General features: G+C 38.5%; 2 protein-coding genes across 2 annotated transcripts; both read right to left on the bottom strand.

Annotated features, from left to right (window-relative positions):
• Positions 1–1,359: 1,359 nt before the first annotated feature.
• Positions 1,360–11,471, bottom strand: LOC144659752 (sugar transporter SWEET1-like). Its single transcript, XM_078520250.1, has 6 exons — positions 11,321–11,471; positions 6,787–6,864; positions 5,322–5,442; positions 4,753–4,914; positions 3,503–3,622; positions 1,360–2,590 (listed from the first exon to the last, which is right to left on the bottom strand). The coding sequence occupies exons 1-6, from the start codon at positions 11,461–11,463 to the stop codon at positions 2,507–2,509; spliced, it is 708 nt and encodes a 235-aa protein (XP_078376376.1). The 5' UTR covers positions 11,464–11,471; the 3' UTR covers positions 1,360–2,506.
• Positions 11,472–12,359: 888 nt separating this feature from the next.
• On the bottom strand, positions 12,360–21,871 carry LOC144659743 (uncharacterized). The gene is made up of 10 exons (XM_078520243.1): positions 21,636–21,871; positions 19,524–20,404; positions 18,865–19,069; positions 18,529–18,654; positions 18,358–18,420; positions 17,799–18,110; positions 16,533–16,880; positions 15,527–15,690; positions 14,629–14,725; positions 12,360–13,517 (listed from the first exon to the last, which is right to left on the bottom strand). The coding sequence occupies exons 1-10, from the start codon at positions 21,679–21,681 to the stop codon at positions 13,201–13,203; spliced, it is 2,559 nt and encodes an 852-aa protein (XP_078376369.1). The 5' UTR covers positions 21,682–21,871; the 3' UTR covers positions 12,360–13,200.
• Positions 21,872–22,140: the final 269 nt, after the last annotated feature.

Below are 22,140 nucleotides of genomic sequence, written 5' to 3'. Positions count from 1 at the left end.
ATGAGCTAATCTTCCTACCCAGATTTCCGCCGTGTTTTTTCCCCTTGTCCGGGTTTTTTTCTAGCAGGTTTTTTCTGGCCTCCGTCTGATTGTAGTATCTTTGCAAACTGTCGCTCAGCTCTGTATCATGTTACGTATTGCTTACTTGGATGTCTCGCCTGAGAGGGTCAAATTTTGACTCGGTCAACGGGGACAACTTTTCTTATATAACGCTTGGCAAAAGATAGCTCAGGGGAGAGGGTAACTCTTCTACCAGGGACAACTCTCCTCCAAATAAACAGGCCCTGATTGTCCAGTACATTGAACGGTTGGTTAATCTGGTTATAAGATAGCCCATAAGGACACCGGGCCATATAACACCGTTTTCAGCATAGTCAACAACTCTGGACACTAAATAGTTGCCCGTGATAATGTTTCGAGCACTGGGTGATTGAACTTTTCCTGAATTTACTAGCACAATCTATTCAGCCTAAAAAGGGTTGCAACCAGTTCCGAGCGATTCAAATGAAAATCCCGTGGCGGGCACGGTGAAACAAACAAAAGAAGTTAATTAGAAATCTTTACATGACCACCAACATCGCGGCGATGACGTCATTTGCAGCCAAAAATACATTCAAAAGGAGTGAAAACGATAAATCATTAAACCGCATTTTTTATTTCTTTTTTAAATTTGCGATTTTCTTATTGCTAACCAGAAGTTATGGAAACATCATTAAACATAATTTATTATAAGCGTTACTTTTTTCATCCCAGTTTTAACTGCCGTCGTATAAAATAAGCCAGTATCTAATCTGAAAGCATCAACTAAACGGACCGCCAAGGGGAAATTACATTGCCTTGAAAGGTAGTCAAATAATCGGCTTCTCTGACTACTCAGGCTCCATCGTAGTGGTCGCCGGTTGAAGATCAACTTTTTTTTTTTTTTGTATTTTAATATTTTTATTTAATATCAATAGTTTCTTACATCTAACAATACACACTATTGTTTACACACACGTACAAAAGACCACAGGAGACCAACTTTTGCTACAGCTACTGTATGTGAAGTTCGCAGTTATTACGTTAGGACTGTTTGGACATGGAGAATTGTGGGAAACAGGGTCACTTAATGTTGCGGAAACCACTGTTCGTTAGCAATTGTGTTTTGGTGTGGGTATTGATTGTTTGTTGTGAAGCTTTGCTTTACGTCATTGTTTATTGCAACACCAAGATATTACCATGAAACAGGGTGACAATGCAACTCTGACTTGTAAAATATGTGACAAAGTACAAACACAACATACACTGGCACAGTGCCTTGTATAAGTTAAAAGAACGCATTTAAAAAACATGCTGTCTTGATTACATATGAGTAAAACATTTATGAACCAACAAACTATTTTTATTGCTAGTTGTACTGTTATTTACACCAATGCAACCCTTCTCATGCAACGCCCCATTTATACGCCGTTAAATAATAAGTGTTTACCATACATTAAAAATCCTGTAACATTTTTTCGATGTCGTCACTGTGTTTTTTCCATTTTACTATAAAAATTATACATCTCATGAGAACATCGTACCAGTCGCATAAACATCCCCAAAACAAATCAAGTGAGTGAGTTGTCCCTTCTTCGTCAATAAGTCACTTAAAAAGATATCAGTTTTAAATGAAAAAAAAAATTAGAAAACAAAAATCTTTGTGAAGCCCATACTTCTGATTGCAATACTCAAGGACCGGGTTTTCGACATTTACATGTTCATTGTTCTTGAAAGTCGTTCACCGACTTTGTTTTGACTCCTCTGTTTTACAGTGCTGGTTCCCAGAAGATAAAGAGCTACATGTAGCACTAAATCAATTAAGGGAACAGCACTTTATAGACAGGGGTCGTGCGTACAATTAGCCTGCGTTGCAGACGAACTAAACCGGAGGGGTTAGGTCGTCTGCAACGCAGGCGAGAGAATAATAGGCTAATCCAATTAATCTAAATTCCCTAATATTTTTACAAATTGGAATACATGTAAATGCAGATTGTAAGTTCAGTTTCAAAAGTTAAAATAACTCCTTACAACTGTGGCCATGGCCAAATCCATGGGATAACTATTCCACCTGAGAGTGCCAAACTTTACAGTGCAGTTTGGAATAAAGCAGATGTCCTGGTTACTACAGGTTCATCCTTCAAGGCTAGTAAATTTTAACATTCACTTGGTTATAAGATGAGCAAAATTTTATGACTGAACTTGTTTCACACTAGTTTAAGTGATATCTAAAATTACCGTCTCAAATATATGTGCTATGCACAGGGTTTTCATTAGAAGGCGGGACCGGGTAACAGTAGCAAGATAAACAAGGGTCAAAACTACCTACATTCAAATTGAACACGAAGCAAATTCACAAAATTGTATTCTTTTCTGCCTGCCTGCTCACCTATTGGTCACCTCCTACTTAAAAAACGTAATGAAAACCCTGTGCGTAGACTTTTAGACTACATAATAAGTTACGGTTCCACGAAGTTCTATGATGATATTACTGCTTGGGAGGCTTGGAAGGGTAAATACAGAACAAACTCAGTTGAATTAGTCCCAGTACTACTCCACTAGCATTGGGCACCTGTCAAGCAAAACAACAACAAAATTACACTTGCAGGTCACATTTCTTGTTGTACTAATATCACCTTATATAATGCAATACATGCTGAAAAGAAACCACAAACTTATTTGAGGTCCTAATATTAAACTCCAATCCAATCCTAAATCGGATTGGAGGGGTCCGACTGCATGAGGTCTGATCAGTATTAGTGCTTTATACCCTTTCATTCACAAAGTCATACCCTACACCCGTACATGTACAGTGTATCTCAATCAGAGTACAGTAAATAATTATGCTCAGTCTAACTTTTAATTTTACGGGGGAAAGTTCAGTGTAAAGTGATGCTTAAGTGTGTGAACAGTACTTACATTGGCTTCTGTATGTTTTTTCTTAACATTTTTTTGCGAAATGAAAGTCTCTTTATTTTTGCAATATATCTCTTCCATGAAAAAATATTGTAGCTTGTAGTTGCTTTTTACACTGATTGCCTACAACCAGCCAAAAATATTGGCTCACTTTTGTCGCATGACTTGGCAATAATGGAAAATAAATTGGTCTACAACAATGACTTTGTAGTGTCATCAAGCTGGAAACTGATCGTTTGGAAAACAAAATTATAATGTACCCTCAATCATGATAATTTTCTTCCATGTTTACTAACAGAACTGTAAGATCAATATGTGAAGTGACTAGTTGTGCTTTAGCCTGCATAGCTGGTGGTTTTGTGGGGTTTCAAAGCGTGCACTCTTCCCCAAGCCCCTGGCAGCTTTGCTGTTCATTGAAGCAGGTTCACCACATGCTTCTCCAGGCTTTAGACCCCAACAAAACTTCTAGCAACGCAGGCTAGACGTGCTTACGAAACAAAAACAAATTTAAACCACAGCATTCTGACTTACATGTAATATACAAATGTAATTAATGTGATATTTTTACCTGGATGTTTATATCTTCAACGGCTGTTCCATAACATAGCCATAGAAAAGACACAAAAACCATCATGAAGGAGAATATAAATGGCATTGATTCTGTGCTCTTGGTCCTCACAACTTTAGCCTGCAAGAATAATGTGAGGTTTAACACAAAACCATCAGGCACACACCATAGAGTTTAAAGGTCAAATGAACAGAAATTTCAAAATGCCATTTTAAACAACCAAACACTGAATTAAACTATCTGGACATTGATGAGTGAAAGCTCGATTTTGCAGCGAAAGTGGCGGAATCCAAATCTTTTGCTTGTTTTGCTGGGCAAAAAACCTGTAGGCTGGATAGAACTTTAAAAGAAATTTTTGCTTTCCGAGCCTTAAAGCGCGATTTACAGCAAAAAAATACCAAGATTTCCGAAGGCTTCACGAAAACGTTTTTGAATGACTGCGCACTGAAATCAGTGGAAGTAATGGAACGAGATTGTGACATCATAATTGGCGTTTTTGAAGACGACCGCAGACCAATACCGCAGTCCGCACTGTTTGTCAAAGTTATGGAAAATGCATTTAATTTACTTGGTCTCCCTATCCGGACGAATTCCGCTTATTTATCGCTTTAAGAACTAGCTCCCACTGAATATTCAATGAGAGCATTCAACACCAAACAGAAAAAAACAAAAATTAGCTGTCGTGGCTGACGTTGTCCAAAATACGCAGAATTTGGTCATTTCACGTTGTTGTTCTGCAGAGAACGGCTTTCAATTGTACCAAGATTAAAAACGCACATGCAGAGTTAACGCACGTGAAGATTGCGCATTAACGTTAAATGCTAATGAGAAAAAACGATAGAGATTTCTGATTTGTTTTCATACCAGTGTGCATTCTACCTTTATCTCACATGATATCCAAAACGACAGAAAACAGAACTTTAAGCTATATTTAAGCTTTAGCTTTTTTATTTAAAAAATGTGCATCTGTGAACAACAACCAACAATCAATCAACTGAAAAACGGCCAAATAGAACGAAATAACTGCTTGAAATGTCACTAAACACATCAGTTTTTAGTCTGCAGAATCGGTCTGCGGTCATCTTCAAAAACACAATTATGATGTCACAAGTTTTTATTTCCGACATCCCATTCATCCCATTGCCATGCCATATATCATAGGAATTGTGACCTGCCATGGTTTCTCCCTGTCCCCCTTCCCAGACCACAGTACAGTATAGTGTGTTAAAGAAAGAGTTCAGTTTACATACCACAACTGCTAATGGTGAAGCTTGCATCGCAACAGTAAAGAACATGCATGCAAACCCAAGATATGCAACCCTCTGAGTCTCCTCTGTTACATAATGCATCAAGTAAAGGTACAAAGCCACTGATACCATTGCTCCATATACTAGGCTTTTAAGTTCTTTACTCTTTAAAGGAAAAAATAAAACATGGCATTTAAGTATGTAATGGCAAACTAATTGTATTATGATTATTCAGATAAGCATTCCCACTCTAACACTATTCCAACAGTAATAAAATTTAACTATCTACCATCATATGGTTGCAATGCGTGCAGAGAGGTTACCTGTAGATTCCATGCCCCACTTGCCTCACTCAGATAGTATACCCCACTTGTAGTTGCATGGCCCATTCCACCTGGAATTTGGCAGGATCCCAGGTGGGATCCCAGCCGGGTTGTTTCAGAATCAGGGATCCTGATCTGGCATCCCGCCAACTTTAGGTAGGATCCCAGATAAAATGAACACCATTTTTACATTGGGTAACTTTAATAATGAACTACATTGTACATGCATTATTAAATAAAGGCACCTACCTTATGTTTACAATAAAAAAAGAAACATAGAATATAAAGAATTTGTAAGAACATTCCAGTTAAATTGACTGGAATTAAAGCTTCATCTTTAAGAATACCATAACTTGCCCACATCATGCAGCTGAAAGATAAAAAGTGAGTGCATATTAATTTATTGAAACAGTAGATATGTGTACTTTTATATGGCATTACATGTAAATAAGCCAACTAAGAGTAGCCCATGTTGCAGCCAGATGTGTCACAAACTCCTTGTTATAGTCCATCTGTGCAACGGCACCCAAAAGCTTGTTACGATATCCCGCAGGTTTGCAAGTATCTGTGTTTTTATTTCAAAACCTGATGATCAGCCTGGCAATAGAATTTTGTCATGCAGTTCTCATTGTGTAGTTCCATAAAATATCCATACCTCCCCCACGGAAGGGATTTTTTAAAAGAACCACCCCACCCCTCTGGAAATTCCAGTTAAATTTCATACATTTCTTTGAAATTTTTGGTCTTTGAGACCCCCCAACCCCCAGGAAATTTCCAATCCCTTCCGCGGGGGGAGTATGGATATTTTCTGGAACTACACATTATCTAATAAGTGAAACTGTGCTCAATTGCAGACCAGTAAATGTGGAGATTAGGTTCAAGTCCTGATAAAGCTTCTGATCTTTTGAAATAATGTCTGCAGCGCATTTTATAAGTTGCTTTCTTACACCGCCTACACTGGAAAACTCTCTGCTATCCACAGTTCATTATCTAATTCACAATATTCATGAGTATATTTATTTAACAAATTAATTCATAATCATTAGGCATATGAACTGGGATTTATGACAGCACTGGACCAGCTTTTCTGCTCCATTTCAGAGAAGCAGAAAGTTGCCAAGAGGAATGCAGCATATATTTTTAATATTTTTCCAATAGTTTGATGTCCACATACAGTACCGCTCAAAAGTAAGTTACCACCTCTTGTCTCGTTTCTCGCAAGACGAGTTTCTCGTCTCGCGAGAATCAACGAAGTGGACATGTCTGGAATAAATTACGGCAATTATCTTACGAGAAAACTATTAATCTCTTACGAGAGTTTTCACCGTTTAGTCAACTAAAGTTCGAAGTTTTTGCCTGATTGGAAAGATTGCTGATTTGTTGGCAACGATCGGTTTGTCTTTTTCCACTCGACGTAAGAACTCACTTGAATGGTCGACATGTCAAACATCACATTATCTGTTTTCAACCACAGAAAAACCTTTGTTAGGCGATGTTCGCTCGCTTATTGTGTCTACATGTATGGTTAACAATGGGTAATTAAAACCTCAAGAGAAGTTAGAGCCGTGAACTTGCAGTTTTTTCAAGCGTCTTGCCAGACGAGAATCTCGTTTCCCCAGAGGGTGGTAACTTACGTTTGAGCAGCACTGTACATGTACTCCTGCATGAGAACACAACAGAAAAAAAAACTGTCCTCTATGTCAAAGGAACTTACTTGAGAAATGTTGTGACGAAAGGCAAGAGAGGGACATTCTCAGTGCTTCCACTCATGACCATTTTTTTACAGGTGATTCTGGGCAAGAAAATAATATTACAATTTCAGGAAAAAGCATAGATTGGAAAACACAAAATTGTTAACAGAGTCTGATGGAAAAGAAGTGACAGTTAAGGTATCAGTGTATCCCAAAATTGACCATTTTAAAGAAAAATATATTTTGGTATTTTTGGGTAGATCTCATTAAGACCTTTCATTCAAAAAAAAAGAGCATGGAAAAAGATTGATTCTACATAAAGTTATGAACGAAAAACTTTTCTTGCCATTAATTATTTGATATTGATACTGTAGCTGTCAACAGGTTGTCTAAAGAAGCGCGGCGATCTACCGTTGCGTGATTATCACAGGGCACAGTTCTTGGTTTTCGACGAGATGCTTTGGGTGTTTTGCCCTGGCAAAATGCATAGTTTTTTCAGACGTGAAAGAAGAAACATTTTCCAGTTCCTTTCTCATGTTCAAAGAATGCTGCAACAACGGGAAAAGACTAAAGATTTGGCAGATGCACTAGTAGATAGCGAGTTAGCGAATTATTTTTCGCCGCTGGAAGCAGTAACGCCACGACCCGGCATCACGACCAGTTCCTCGGCTTACTTTAGGACCTTTAGGATGCTTGCGACTCCACGTTTTTGTTGTTTCAGATTTAACATTTCGAAAACTGCTGCACTGAGGCGAAAATTGTTATAAAGCGAGCGGTAGAAATAAATTATGCAACAGACTGTTTCCGACCAGAAGCAACATTTGACACCGCTTTGAACAAGTTCTATTGTTAAAGTAAAATGAACCTTCATTCTATCGCTCAACGCGTGATCCTTTTCACACGTCTTGTGTCATTAACCTCATTAAGGCGGAAGTACGCCCCAAAATACATTTTCTTTCGTATCTTGTAAACAAATTTTCGAAGAGAGAGGCGCACATTTTAAGTTCGTTTTCAATGGGGTTTTAACAATTTTCGCTGAAATTTGGCAAGAATGTTGCCCGATAATATTGAGCAACAAAACTGTGTCGGCGAATTTTAACTTTTTTTCTCTTTCAAAAGTTATGGCTGTTTAAACGCAGAGAATAGTTGTTCCTTACACTCTTCAAGTTTAACTGCGTGTCAAAAACAAACCAGACAAGAAATCAATATTCCCCGACACAGTTTCCTTGAGAAATGTGTGAAGAACAAATAGCGATGCTAATCGCTTTTTCTCACTCAAATTTGTCAGGAAACGAACCCGATTTATGAGCCTCGGTACTTTTGGAAATAACACGCTCTTTTTGGATAACATTAATATTTTTACTTAAAATAAATATATCTCCGTAATCTACAATTCCTTAGCCGGCTTTCAGAAAATATATACTTTGCTGGGGTTTGCGTTAATTACCAGACGGTAAGGCAGCTCCAACGCATGATGGTCATTTGGGGTACACTGATACCTTAAAGTACGCTGTGTATATGAATGTAAACCGGAGTAGAAGGCATGTGCATGTACATCATGTACATCATGTATAAATTTTTGTTTGCCTCATGGTACGTAAGCAAGAAGCAGCTGTTTTATTTTATAAAATAAAGTCAACAAAATTCAGTTATGTTTAAATTATAATTAATATAATCGTATCCATTACAAATGTCTCGATTTTGATTGGTTCTGTCCGCGCCTATTTGTTATGTAATTGGCATGTGGTCAATGTGGGTGACCAATTTAAAGTACATGTATTGGATACCTGTAATTGGACACCTACACTGTAGGTCATTCACACATCAATCATATCACTTAGTTGGTTTCTTTCTTGCTGTTTTCTTACTGTTTGTGAAAGAGGTTCTCAAAAACTTCCTAACCTCGAAATTTGTTATAGATGTCATTAATTAGTAACTGGACCTCATGTTGTACAATTCAGAGAGTAATAATGCTGGTAATTTCAAAATTAACACTCCTGATTTCAAAAATGTAAAAAGGAAAAATTGTTTTTATAGTGGTCATGCACTTAGCTTTGAGATAGCTAGTTTACAGGGCTGGCATGCCACTAAAAGGGCATGAACTAAAACCTGAAACAACAAAACGAAACAACCAAAACAAAATAACTGAAACTGCCGAAACAACTGAGTGAGTGAGTGAGTGAATGAGCGAGCGGTGGTTTCACTCGTTCTGTTGGTTTTGTTTTGTTATTTTGAGTTTTAGTACATGTCCCCTGAAACAGAGGAAACATTTTTTTTAAAGGAAACACAACATGGTTAAAAATCCCAAATACAGTATGTTGCCCTATTTCCCGGACACCCCTATTTCCGGACACTTCGACTTAACAATTTTGTATATCGTCATAACAGTAAAATTAAGTTAAACAAAACGTTCAGAAGACTTAGCGATTAGTCTGCTTTCGTTTCCTCTTTTCTTGGCCAAGCTGCGCTCCGTTTAGACGGGAAAATTCAAGTTTTCGTGGAGGTAGGTAAAAAATTTTTCTTCTTAAATGCGATTTTTACAGTGCGTCAAACTACATCGTTTCAATAAAGCGCTCTGTTCTCGCAAAGTGCGCGATAAATTATATTTATATATATATATTAAAGTAAAGGTAAAAGGACTAGGTTTATCAGCATATAATAAATTTTCGGTTTTCGCTCTTAATTTCCGAGCACCGTCACCAAAGAGTTAACTTGAATTTTTGATGAGGTGTGCCTAATTCCGGACACATACCTACAGCAAACTTGTTTACCTATTTGAAAACAATTTTATGGAATAGGTTTTGAAAAACAAGCATTTTTGTAACTGTCTGTGCTGTATTTAAGCTTCAATACCTGTTTTGGTATTGATAAATCTTCCTTGGCGAGCTTCGTTTCAAGTGGCCGAAACATTCACTGAACATTGTTTATGTCAATGGCCTGACGATTACCTCGCTAAAATTGAAAGAAAAATGCCTTAAATTTTGCCTGAAAGACAATTTTTCAAAAGAATAATTCTTTATTTAGCCCTAATTACTTATAATTATTTTGCCATGATCGGGAATAATATTTCCGAGAGAAAGGGAGTATTTTCCTCGTAACGATCGGAATTAGGGCAACTCGTCCGGAATAAGGGCACCAAATTTGACCAACTCTTTCTGTGATTACAAAGAAGCCAAAGAGATTTAGAAGTTAAAACTCCACAACCTACTTACCAGCAGTGGAAGCTACATTGTGGCTACATTGTAAGTTTCAGCTCGTAAGTGCTGTTTTGAGGTTAGATATTTCGGTTAGTGCAAAAAGTGTCCGGTAATAGGGCAACATACTGTAGCAGGGGGCAGACAAATTGGCTATTTTATTATACAAAGCGTGATCAAGGATTTGAATTTGGGACAAATGAGAACAAGTCCAGGTAGTGGCAGGGTGGAGGGGTTGAACCCAGGACCAACCCCATATACAGAACTTGAGTAAGGCCATCCCATTGTTTTTTGAAATGCAAAAAAAAATTCCAGATTCACTAGACAACGAGGCAAGTACTTTTTAATTTACAAGCACATGATCTTGTTTTATTAACAACAATTGGTATGATGTGATGTCCTTGTCTTTAATTAGCATCGATACAAAGTTTTTCAAAGGCTGTATCGTGCCAAGGGCATTAACGATTGTTCCAACATTCTCAGCGAGATCGACTAACACAAAAAAATTTTCGGTTCTGCATCTCCTGGCTTCTTAAATGAACCCAGACCAGATTCACTAGACAACGAGGCAAGTACTTTAATTTACAAGCACATGATCTTGTTTTATTAACAACAATTGGTATGATGTGATGTCCTTGTCTTTAATTAGCATTGATACAAAGTTTTTCAAAGGCTATATCGTGCCAAGGGCATTGTTCCAACATTGTTCCAACATTCTCAGCGAGATCGACTGACACATAAAAATTTTTCGGTTCTGCATCTCCTGGCTTCTTAAATGAACCCAGACCCCTTAAAGTGTTCACTTTTTGTGCCCGACCGACCGACACACCATCACAAGAGACGGGGCGATGGGAAACGAAACATTTTATTGGGATGGCCTAACAATTGCTGTCAAATCCCCTGCCTATGCCCAGCCTCCCCCCCCCCCCCCCCCAGCGGCTTCACATTGATAGGTGCATAAGATCTATGAGCACAAAAAAAATAAAAGTTTTGTGTTTTACAAAATTCAGTCAATAAACTGATAATATAAAAAATACTGAGAGGGATGAACTTAAAACGTTTGTCAGCAGATAATTTTCCTAAATAAACCTTCAGCTTAGTTTAGTACACGTGTACAATTTGTTTCGCTCTCATTCTGCAAGTGACGGCTGGTAGATTTACATTCCCATTATTATGAGGCGCACATTTTGCACAAAAAGTACTTAACTTAAGTGTTTTTGTACTAACCTCAATGCATAAATGTGGCGTTATATGTATAAACATGTGTAGAACTTCAGTAAAAGCCCAGATTAGTCAGGAAGAGTAAGCTAAATTTAAAACTTCCGTGTAAAATAATAAAGCTTGTTTATGTTTATGTACTCACATGCCAGAAAGGAAAAATCCAACTGTCGCAATAGTAGCCGTCCATGAGAGAAACAAAACGGTGGATGACATTTTGAATGGCACGGTTCTCAGAAAAAAAGTGCTGTTATTTTGTGTTGGTAAACTGTGCTGCATCTGTTGCATGTATTCGATTTCAACCAAAGTACCTGAGCCCACACGATTGAAAGATGCGGCCTTTGCAGTCTCGCGATAGATTCTTCATGTATGGTTAAACATTTTGTCCCGAATGTGAAAGAAAGGGGATAAGAAGTGTATTAATCGAGTTAATATTTCTACATTTCTGGAATCCATCATTTGAACACGTTCTGTACTCATTAGCGAGCGAAGCGCCGGTGAAACTTCCCAAGCAAGAAAGAGAGAGGTCGAAACCTAAACAAGAGTACCTGGCGCAGACTAAAAATTCCCCGTCCCTCCCTCTTGACTTCCGAGTCATTCCCGCCCCAAAGGCCGCGATCCCGCGACACAAAAAAGATATTTGATTTGTGTTCAAGCGTTCATTCTTGAATCTTCCAACAGTTTGAATTCTTCAACACGTTCTATGTTTGGCATTTTAAACTTCTTTTCATATACACCTAACTGTAAAAACGTTGCCATAGAAAAAATAAAAAAAAATAAACTTAGTGTCAAAAAGGAATTAATTAGATAAACAAGCTACATTCTCGGATTGTTAAAATTCTCAAAGAAGTCAGCACTGTGGTATATACAAGGCTTTTCCTTCTCATAGTTTAATTCTGCTTGTGCAAAATGTGCATGGGCTCCTTGTGAATACTGCCCAATCACGATTAAACTTAAAACATGAGAACGTCATAGCATCGATCAGCAATTATAGCTGAATCCACAAGCTCCCAGCTTTAAACAAACTCTAATGTTTAAAAAAGTAAAGTTGCTTCGCCGTTTACCTTTTTTTATACCCTTTTTTCGTTGGAGCATCCTTTTGTTAATTTCGATCGAATGGGAATAAAACGGCATGTACAGGAAAGAAGACAAAACTGGGAAGACAACAGCTACATCCATTTATAAACAAATTTTATTTCCAAGACAAACTATATGAAAAAAGTTACAAATATCGTTTCGTTAAATTTATATAGACAACGAGTAATGTTAAATAATAGCTTGTCTCGGGATATTGAGTACAAAAGGAGCAATACATAAACACGCATTAGCGTGCTACTCTCAACTGATGGACTCGGCGAGTCGTTTTTTATATATTTTTTGTAGTTATTTCTACTTTTCGGGGTTATATTTTTACAACAACAAAAATTCTCTTGAACTGAACCTCTTTTCATTCAATTTTTTTTAACGCGTGGTGGAAGCCTTTCAGACCTGACCAAATGGCAACGCAAGTAGACGTCAGTTGAAAACTTGCGTCCACCGGCGTCTCCGTTTGGCCAAGTTGCGTGCACTTGCGTTGGCCACCCATAGCAAGAAGTCAACGCGTTTTTTCCAGTTTAATTCAAATACTGAACCTCGTAGCATTTTAAATGCCTTTTTGCAAACTTGCGTGCACTTGCGACTAAACTTGCGTGTCCGTTTGGCCACCCAACGCAAGTCCGGCTTTACCGTTTGGCCAGTACTTTAGCCTGAGACGCAGAACGTCGCATCAACAGACCAGAAAACTGCAATACGGGATTTTGTTTTCTTAGCTCCTTACTACTGTGCACAGTCCTCAATTATTCAAGACAGAAATTTATATACGCTGTAAACAAGTTAAAACTGTGTTAAAGAACTGAATAGTCTGAATGAGTTTCTAATTTTCTCTTTACATTATAGTACCAGTAGCCATACTTGTCGGCAATCACAGTTAATTACTGTTTGAAGTTGTTCAGCTGGAAGACAAAGCCTTTAAACTATTCTGACAACTCAAAAATACGCAAGTAAAAAGTAAGCGCTAAAGGACAACGGAAGCAAAATCCATTGACAAACAACGTGCACAGTTTCAACACCACTGCATGAGCAAGTCATCTCATATGTTTGCCTCCCATTAAGAGAAACTAAGCTCCCATTAAACCGTTGCCAATTATTCCACATAAAAGAGAACACCTCTGAACAGTAGCCATAGGATGCCAGGTACGTGGGGCCTCTGACGGGTCTGGCGTCCTCCGGCGAATACATGCTGCTGTCTGTGCGCCCACCGTATGCACAGCGGTCGAAGTTCAGAAAGTAGATCATGGGTGAATCTAAAGAAGCAGAACATAGAAGACTTTAGGTTGTTAACAAAACGAGGAATCCAAAGTTTTCTTATGTTACTCAATCATTTATAGCTCAAAGTATTTCTATGTTAGGGAAAGTTAATATCAACCCACTGATCATAGTCTCTGGCTCAACTGAAACTGATGCATAGCACATTTTTTTTTTTTTTGGTTTTTATTTTTAAGTGCGCGGTCGCAATTTTATCATTCTAATGTGACTGAGATTTCACCGATTTTTGGTCTAAACTGTTCTGAAATTAGCGGTAGACAACTTAACCCAACATCAAAAGGAAAATATAACCTTAATTTGCGAAAAGAAGTCAAACTACTATTCTAACTTTTCAGGTGGCAATCCGTTTTCATCCTAGCCATCCGCAGCCAAAGACGCTTGTTAACAGTTTCAGTACTCTAATATAACAATTGTCTGATAAAAGTGGACCATTATTTTTAGGTTACCTACGACACAAATATAAATTTTGGCTGTTCAAAAATCAGTTAAAATAGGTGACAAAGTCCCTTTAATAAGTACTCATTTTTTCCAGAGTTTGTTCATTGTTTTCGTTTTATGGCACATCGCGTTTATATTTTGGTTGCGTGTGCAATGGGTCCTCTGCAGTTGACGGTCACATGGAACAAAATAACACCTTGCTAGAAGGAAAGCTACGCGGTGGGACATTTAAAGCAACTTCAACCAGTCATGCTTGACTTTCCTCTGCTTTATAAATGCCCCAGAGCGATGCTTGCCCTCCAGCAGGGCGGATTTTGTACCATGTGACCATAAGCTGCAAAGGGTCCATTCCAGGTCAGATTTTTAGTTTTCAGTGCGTGTTATTCCACGTTAGCTCGGTTCTGTGGTAGTTTTTTTGTATTTTAGAAAAAGAGAAAACTGTTTGTGAACCGAGTTCTAGCTGTTGTAAAAGTCGCAGACAAATTGTTGAGCCAGGATTTGCCTCCCGGAGATAAAGCTGAGATTTTCACGTTCACTAGGTATATAGCAATTACTACGGGTGCCAAAAGATTTCTTTTCTTTTTCACCCGAGATCCCACTCGGCATTTCCTGTACACTTTCCCCTCGAAGATAAAAGTTAATTGCACTTACTGGTGTTTCTTTCAAATTTAGTGGGTTTTCTTTCTCCATCTGGTATCTTACTCCGAAGATTCTTGTAGTCGAAAGGTATATAAGTAACGTTTATTTTCTATAAACATGAAAAGAGAATCAACAGTCATCATTCCTTAACTTAACGTAAAACAACAAGACACTTTAAAAACCCGTGGTTCATTGCTACTACAGTGGTTTCAATATTAGCCCTGTACAGCCGACAATATTCGGTTTTTATCTGGATAAGGAACCGCTAAACTGCTTATCTGGAGTTACTTTGAGAGGCGAAGTTAAAAGACCTTACAGGTTTAACTGTCAGCCCAAAAATTTCTATTGGGAGTTTTTCCCGTAAAACTGCCATCCAAAAAAACCGATAAATTTATTATTATTTTTGGTCTGTTTCAGGCTTACAGTTTATAAGCTGTGCGTACATGTGAGATGTCTTTCTATTCTGTAAAATTGCGTTCATATTGAAGTGTTAGTATGAGCATGGACAGTTGAGTGTAAACATATTGCCATTTCCTCAGGTAAACGATTGTTTTTACTTTTTAAGTGTTACGCATCCGAACCAAGGAGTTTTGACAAATGGCGCCGACAAGTCCGCATATCGCTATTTCCAAACACGTAGAACTTTTTTAGTAAAGCTCGAAAAATCTTAGTAAAATAGTGTCGTCGAGACACCGGTTATGTATCGAACTTTGAACTGTGAAAATTAAAATTAAAACCTTTTCTTTTTGTCATTTTGGCATATTTCTGACGCTTGGTCAAATTTAATTTGATGACCGATGCTTCTTTGAACGGGCCACGGAGCTAAAACAATTAATAAGTAAACACGTAAGTTGTAGCACAGCAGAACCCTCTTTCTATTAGTATGTTTGACTTGAAGTTAACAACGCACCTCGTAGCCTGATGCATATTTACATATCATTTTGGGTTGTTCACCACTGGACCCAGTGCGGCACAAGAAGTCTCGGAAGCGCGTCCCTGGGGTGAGCACTTCATACATAAGGAATCCCAGAAGTCCAAGGAAAATAATGAGTCCAGTTATGAGAAAGAACATTCCTGAAAGGAAGTAAAAATAATTTGAACAAATCGTCTTGTCTCCATAAACTAAGACTGTGGGAACTCGTCCGTTACACTGTACCTTGTCGCGTCCATAACAAATTGCTGTTTGGCGAGAACGTGATTGGTTAAATTGAAGAAGGTGTCGTACATCTCATTACCCCACTGAAAAGCACGATACTTCCAGCACCCATTTCTGTAACTTTGCAAAGGTTGTTACGCAGAATGTATCAAGAAACGGCTTAAGTGTATAGTTGTATCCCATGAAAGGGTTATTGCCGTCACAGTCGTTGCCATAGTCTTATAGTAATGGTATACGTATATCATCACTATTTCATTTTTCTAACTAGAAAATAGGACCTTGATAGTACTAATAGTAACTTTTTTAATCATAGTGTAGGGAGTGGTCACCCAAACTTCCTAGCTGGAGCCTCATTAAAAAAAACCGTGGACCATTAGTATACAGGTGAATTCAAATATAAAAAAAACATCAAATATTAAAAAACACATGCGTAATAACAAAAGTCAAAACATGTTATTGCAATTTCATGCATGCAGATTCGATGAACATAAATATTAGAGCCCTTCACTTAGAAAAAAATCATATCACAAAAAGCAAAATATAATCATTTTTAGGTACAAATCTTACAATGGTATCCAACGAAACTTAAATCTTTATTAGTGATCGAGATTGTATCAACGTGGACGCAAATTTGGTAGTTAATAACTGGTTAACGTTAACTGCGGATACCATAACGAGTTGTGCATGAAAAAAGTTATCATATGAAGGCTGCTGAACATTCAAAATCTAAGGCTAATAAAATAACACAAATAAGACTTACGTCGGCAATTTCTCTTGTTAGACTTGCCAATGGCCACCTTAATGTCCATGTCAATATTCTCCATGATGTTCTCCACTTCGTCCGATAGTTGATGACTGTTGATCCCCAGCACAATACACACAAAGCACTTCACCAAGTTCACCTCGTCATGGTAACGAGGCTTGCATGTTTCCATTGCCATGCCAAGTAGAGTGTGGTTTCTGACGATGAATGCCCCTAAAGGCAGATGGGACTCTGGGATGCCTGTGCCTGGATTGTCTGTGGACGCGTAAATGCGTTCACCTGTGCGTACTGAACCCCCGATCTGTACTTTGACCATTCCAATAACACAAACGATGTCCGTTTGTCCTGTAAGTGAATACATACTCATTGTATCAGCCAACAAATTGACGAGAGAGTCTTATAGGCAATAAAAACTTATGCACAATAATTTGGACACCAGTCAGTAATGGCATTAAGCCTTCAATGAGCCCCGGATTCAAAGTCGGCAGTATTTACAACACTGAGATGGCTTCAGTTTTTTTAAGCACCAGGGCCCGGTTGTTCAAAGCACGATTAAGCTAATCCAGGATTAGCATGAAATTTGATTTCAATTTTATAACATTTCGCTGAGGTTTTCTGTTAATATTTTCTGTCCCCCAGTTTTGACGTGGACCAATCGCAAACTTCACAAAACATTAGCTATGGAAAACCTTTTAAAACAAGAGATATTAAAACCTCGATCATCTTTTAATCCTGAGTTAGCATTAATCGCCTTTCGAACAATCAGACCCAGGGGTCCCTGTTGCGTCATTTGCATCACCTCTGCTACTCAACCAAAGAGCTGGATTTCCTATTCGTTGCAGAATCTATTCAGCTAACTACTGTTACGTTAAACAGCAGTAGGCACCTTTTTCTTCTATGATTTCCGAGAACTAGAGGCCAATACTGTGACTAAAATTTAATTTTGTTTTACTGTTAATTTTTATTACATTTTAATGATCGCCTACCTTAACTTATAATCCATGCACGTCCAAGCTTTTTTATACCTTACTAAAGTCACTTGACTGTGTTATAGAGAGTTTCTATGATCTGATGACAGTTGTGTATTTTGTGAAATTACGTGAAAAATGACGATATTTCTTGTTGATGCACTCAAAGCATCTTTCTGAGTGAGTAAATATCTGGCTTTACTTTACTTTACTTCAGCAGAAATATCCACCAAATGTAAGTAATGGCTAGGAAAAGTAGCAATTGTTACTAAGAGCATCAACTTAAAGCACCAACCTTTTTCTTTTTCTGACGGAGCATGCGCCTCCACATACGCAGATCTGCTGATCACTCCAGCCATTACCGCCTGCGATGCATTTTCGCTGCTCAGCGGTTCAATCGTGGCTGTTCCTTCGTCGTCGGCGAAGAACCCCACCACCACTCCCTCGTCAAGTGTTTGGTACAAATCTGGGTTGGTAAGTCGCAAGTGATAAGCGATGTCACCTTTTGGTGTTTGCATCATACAACTGAATGTGAGACAGTCGATGTTTGCTTGCTGGGCTCTCAAGTGATTAACAACCAGCTCATCAAGGTGGTTTTCACCTTGACCTGACAAAGAAATGGAAAAATTGGTTGAAAACGTTGGTCAAAAGAAGACTGAAATAAACTACAATTCGTAATTCTATAAGGGACTGCATCACAGAATACACAAAATGCAATAATGAAATCTATCCTAAATAGTTGAAGATCAAAGTTCTTTCAGTTCAATATCAACCTTTATTACTAGTCTGTGGTAGTTTGAGTGGCTTTTGTTTAAAACAAATGTCAGGCGGCGTTTAATGAAAATTAAATGTACCTTCTGAACTCAAAGGAGAGTTTCTGGAGCCAATGGAACTCGCAGATAAAGGCGACCTTGAGTCTACGAAGAAAATATTAACTTAAGAACTTCACTCCATAAGCTTGTGTAAAGTTAGGTGATCAAAAAAAACATATACGAGCGCAGCACACAAGGATCCACACAGCTAACCTGTAGAGTCTGGCTCGTTTTGCAAAGGAAGGTATTTAGCAGGCTTCTTTCCTCGATTCCACCTTAGAGAGCTAGATGGACAAGTGTTAGGCCTTTTGCGTTTCTCTTTGGAATGAGCGTCAGGTTCTGTGGAGTAACAAAGTGTTTTTTGTAGTCCAATCAAATAAGTCCTGATTGACTGGCTTGACAGTTGCCATACATATGTGAATACAGAAGAGACTATCGCCAACACGACAGCAGTGGGATTGGATGTAGTCTTTTTTTAGTGTCCAGCCATTATTTGTCAACTGAACATTCTACTTTTTAGCGTCAAACACACCGATCTAAAGGACATACCTGCTAGTTCGTCGTTCATTCTCTTTGTCTTTATCAAGAAAGGCTTTGACTTGATCTGCTCACTGACTTTATTATTAGTTAACACGACTTGAACCAGCAGTTCAAACAGGTTTCTCTCCTGCGTGTGTACTTTTGCTAATTTGTACACTGGTCTATCGGATCCATCCATTTTATACACGGAATCCAGATCCACTTGGTACTCCAACTATAGGATAGATTTGAGATTTACAGTAAGATGCATTGCCAACAATCTCTCACGCAGTACTTAATAAATGTCAATTTGGTAAGGCAAGTTAAGATAGTCTTACAAATATATGACATCTTTAAAGGTCTCTTATTGAATAGTCTTTTAGAGCCCTCTAAGTTGAAAAAAAGGGGAGAAGAGGGTCTTTCATTACAACAGCCCATTAACTCACCAATGCATGCTTAGAATCCAACTATATACCGTACATAATCAAGTTTTCCAGGAGACAAACCTAAAAAAACATTAAGCGTTACGACTGAATAATTTGTTTTGTTTTGCGGTTGGGGGTTTGTGTCTGCTCTTAAGTCACCCCCGGGAATCATCTCAAGTTTGAGTCGATTTCTGATAGAACTGTAAGTTGAAGCAGATGCTCGGATGATAAAAAAATATATCTTTACTCTCATTTTGTACTTACAATTCCACTATCCTTCCTCAGGAAAACAGCTTCAATCGCCACATTACCATTGACATCCTTTTCCAGCCTGGCTGCCTTTTCTTCTCTGCGGACCCACGCTTTAACGCTTGTCACTTGGTGTTCAGATCGAACCAGGAACTTTACTTTTCCGTTGATGATTCGCTGTCGTGCTTGCTTGTCTTTTCGACTCTGCTGCTTCTCAAAGACGCGATTTTCCAGGTCACAAAACTCCACTTCCACGTCTGGGATCAAATATTGATCAATATCTATCTCAGCCCCAGCATTGAACGGGTTGATCCCGGCCAAGTCGTTCATGCCACCCGTGCTTTGTGCACCGCCATAAGAAGAGGAATAATTACCTCCCCCAGTCACCGGTCTTGAAGATGTAATGATGCCAGCGCTTGTGACGATCGTGTGTTTGCTAGGACAAAATTGTCCGTTTACAGTGGGTGCCACAATAAAGCTCGGGTCATCCGAATCCATTCTGATATTTCCGAGAGTCACCGAGGCATCTCCGACAGATGGCACCGAAGACGACTGCCACATCTCCGAACTATTAGAGCTTTCAAAGAAACCAGACGTGGAATTCTGGCTTGTCGAGGTCGAACTTCCCGGAAACTCTTGCCCCTGTGTTATTGCTTCTAAGATGCGGCCCATTTGATCAGAAGACATGTTTAATTGGGGGCTTTGACCAAGGCCTTCAGGATTGAAATTTTCCGCTGTCGCGTTTTCAGTCAGACTTCTCAGATATTCAGTATGTTGCTGGACAGTGGGCTCATCAAATAAAGGAGGCGAAGAATGCTGGGCAGCTGAGAAAGGCATCGAGTTATTCCCCAGAAATGAGCCAGCCTGACCGTGCCATAAGCTAGAGGATTGAGCTTCTGTAAAAAAAAGAGAAGGTTCGATACAAACAATTGTCACACGGGTGTTTTGTAAGTTTGGGAACTGAATTGAACATACGCTAGTAGATATTGTTTCAACTCAGTAGGAAACGTAATATCTCAGTACCAAAGTACTGCTACTGAAATTTTGGCTCAGTATTAAAACTAAGAAATTTAGTCAGCTTTGACTATTAGGTTTGGTGGTTAATTGAGCTATTATTTATTTGTAAATCGTACCAAAGAGTCCCGAAATCCTTTTAAACGGCTCTTTGTAATAAAAAAGTTCAGGTTTTTAAGGAATCCAGGAGGAAAATGATTCAACCCGGAAGCACTGTTTAACAATTATGACCGCCAGCTGTATCGCTGAGAAGACAAATATGGTCAGAAAAAGTGAAACACAGCTTCACTTGTTATTCCTTCTAGGCTCTGCGCTGCAACTGAAGCCTGAAATAAATACTCAAGGAAGTTTATATAGTGAAAGTTAACAGATGCTAATTTTTCCAAGGGGAAATGGCTAATATAAACTAAGTGTTTTTGATCGTAAACTGAGGTTTCGAAAGTCCTTTGGGGGAGTTTTTTCTTTGTTCATTCAGATCAAATGTTCAGATTCTTTTTTTCACGCTCACAAACCGTTTCCCCTTTCTAAATACTAGAAAAATTATGAAGAAGTCTTTCTGAAGTGCCCGTTCTTTTCCGCCCTTCTTCGATGTTGAAGCACACATCTGAACATAAGTTAGATATATTACGCAGCATACGAATCAACTCAGATCAGCGACTGTCCAAGATATTGATGTATTTGAAATGTTTCTAGCAATAAGACAGAAGAACAGGTTTCGTGAGTTCAGTAAAGGAGTCGATCTTAAATGAAATTTGTCAAGCTTAGTTATTCAATTAAGGATGCATGGGTCGTGTTTAACAGCTTATAATTAATGATTGAATGAAACAACATAAAGAAAATATTTTTAAATTGGTACAAATTTTCTATATGTTGGACTGATCAGACTGACGAACGACTGGCATACAAGAAGACTACAAAAATCGTTCCAGCCGAATCAGCCTAAGTGATTTCAGCGTTCTAATTCCATAGTCCTTTCTGGGTAAATTTCACGGTATTTTTAAGAGCTGTAAAAACACTACACCCGGCATAAGAAGGCCAAACATTCAGGAAGCTGAGCTACATACAGTGTTTAAATTTAGATCAATCGCAGTTCGTAAATTCGGAGATCCTTACCGGTGTTTGGAGGTCGAGAAAGTAGCTTCTCTTGCAGTCCACTCATCTTATCTGTGACTGACAATCCGCGTCAAACGACTGAACCGGCACCGTTAATCGACTCCCCACGTTTCTACTCGCTCAGCAAAATTCCTTTACCAAAGGATAGCCACCGCAAAACGAAAATTACTTTATACGCTTAGAATAAAATGATCAGTTATGCCGAAGGGATTTTTCCCGTGATATGCACCACTAGTTTTACTGATACAACAAACGATGCGGAACTGCTGATGGCTTGTGACGTCACGGGACAGTTGAAATGAGAGAACAACAGAAAGGATAAGTCCCGACTGAAACTTTATCAGAAAGCCACGTATGCCATAGCAGTTTTTGTTTCATTACACTGGTAATTTAAAATGATTGATCCTCACTACCGAGAATAAAATAATTTTGGTAGCCGACGAACAACAGTATAGCCCTAACCACGTCCCCTCATGAAAAAGTTATCAGACCCAAGAGGACAAGG

The sequence above is a fragment of the Oculina patagonica genome, chromosome 1 (assembly GCF_052425735.1).
Source record: "Oculina patagonica isolate OP01 chromosome 1, crgOcupat, whole genome shotgun sequence".
Taxonomy (NCBI): domain Eukaryota; kingdom Metazoa; phylum Cnidaria; class Anthozoa; order Scleractinia; family Oculinidae; genus Oculina; species Oculina patagonica.
Note: the sequence above shows the minus strand (reverse complement) of the source record. Positions and strands in the feature narration are given on the sequence as shown.

Coding starts and splice junctions, on each gene's coding strand:
- LOC144659752 (XM_078520250.1), bottom strand. CDS start 11,463: ATGCAACAGATGCAGCACAGTTTACCAACACAAAATAACAGCACTTTT. Junction 6,865..11,320: donor GGATTTTTCCTTTCTGGCAT/GTGAGTACATAA, acceptor TTTCTTGCCCAG/AATCACCTGTAAAAAAATGG. Junction 5,443..6,786: donor TTCGTCACAACATTTCTCAA/GTAAGTTCCTTT, acceptor TTTATCTTTCAG/CTGCATGATGTGGGCAAGTT.
- LOC144659743 (XM_078520243.1), bottom strand. CDS start 21,681: ATGAGTGGACTGCAAGAGAAGCTACTTTCTCGACCTCCAAACACCG. Junction 20,405..21,635: donor TTCTCGACCTCCAAACACCG/GTAAGGATCTCC, acceptor TTTTTTTTACAG/AAGCTCAATCCTCTAGCTTA. Junction 13,518..14,628: donor TAAATTTGAAAGAAACACCA/GTAAGTGCAATT, acceptor CTGCTTCTTTAG/ATTCACCCATGATCTACTTT.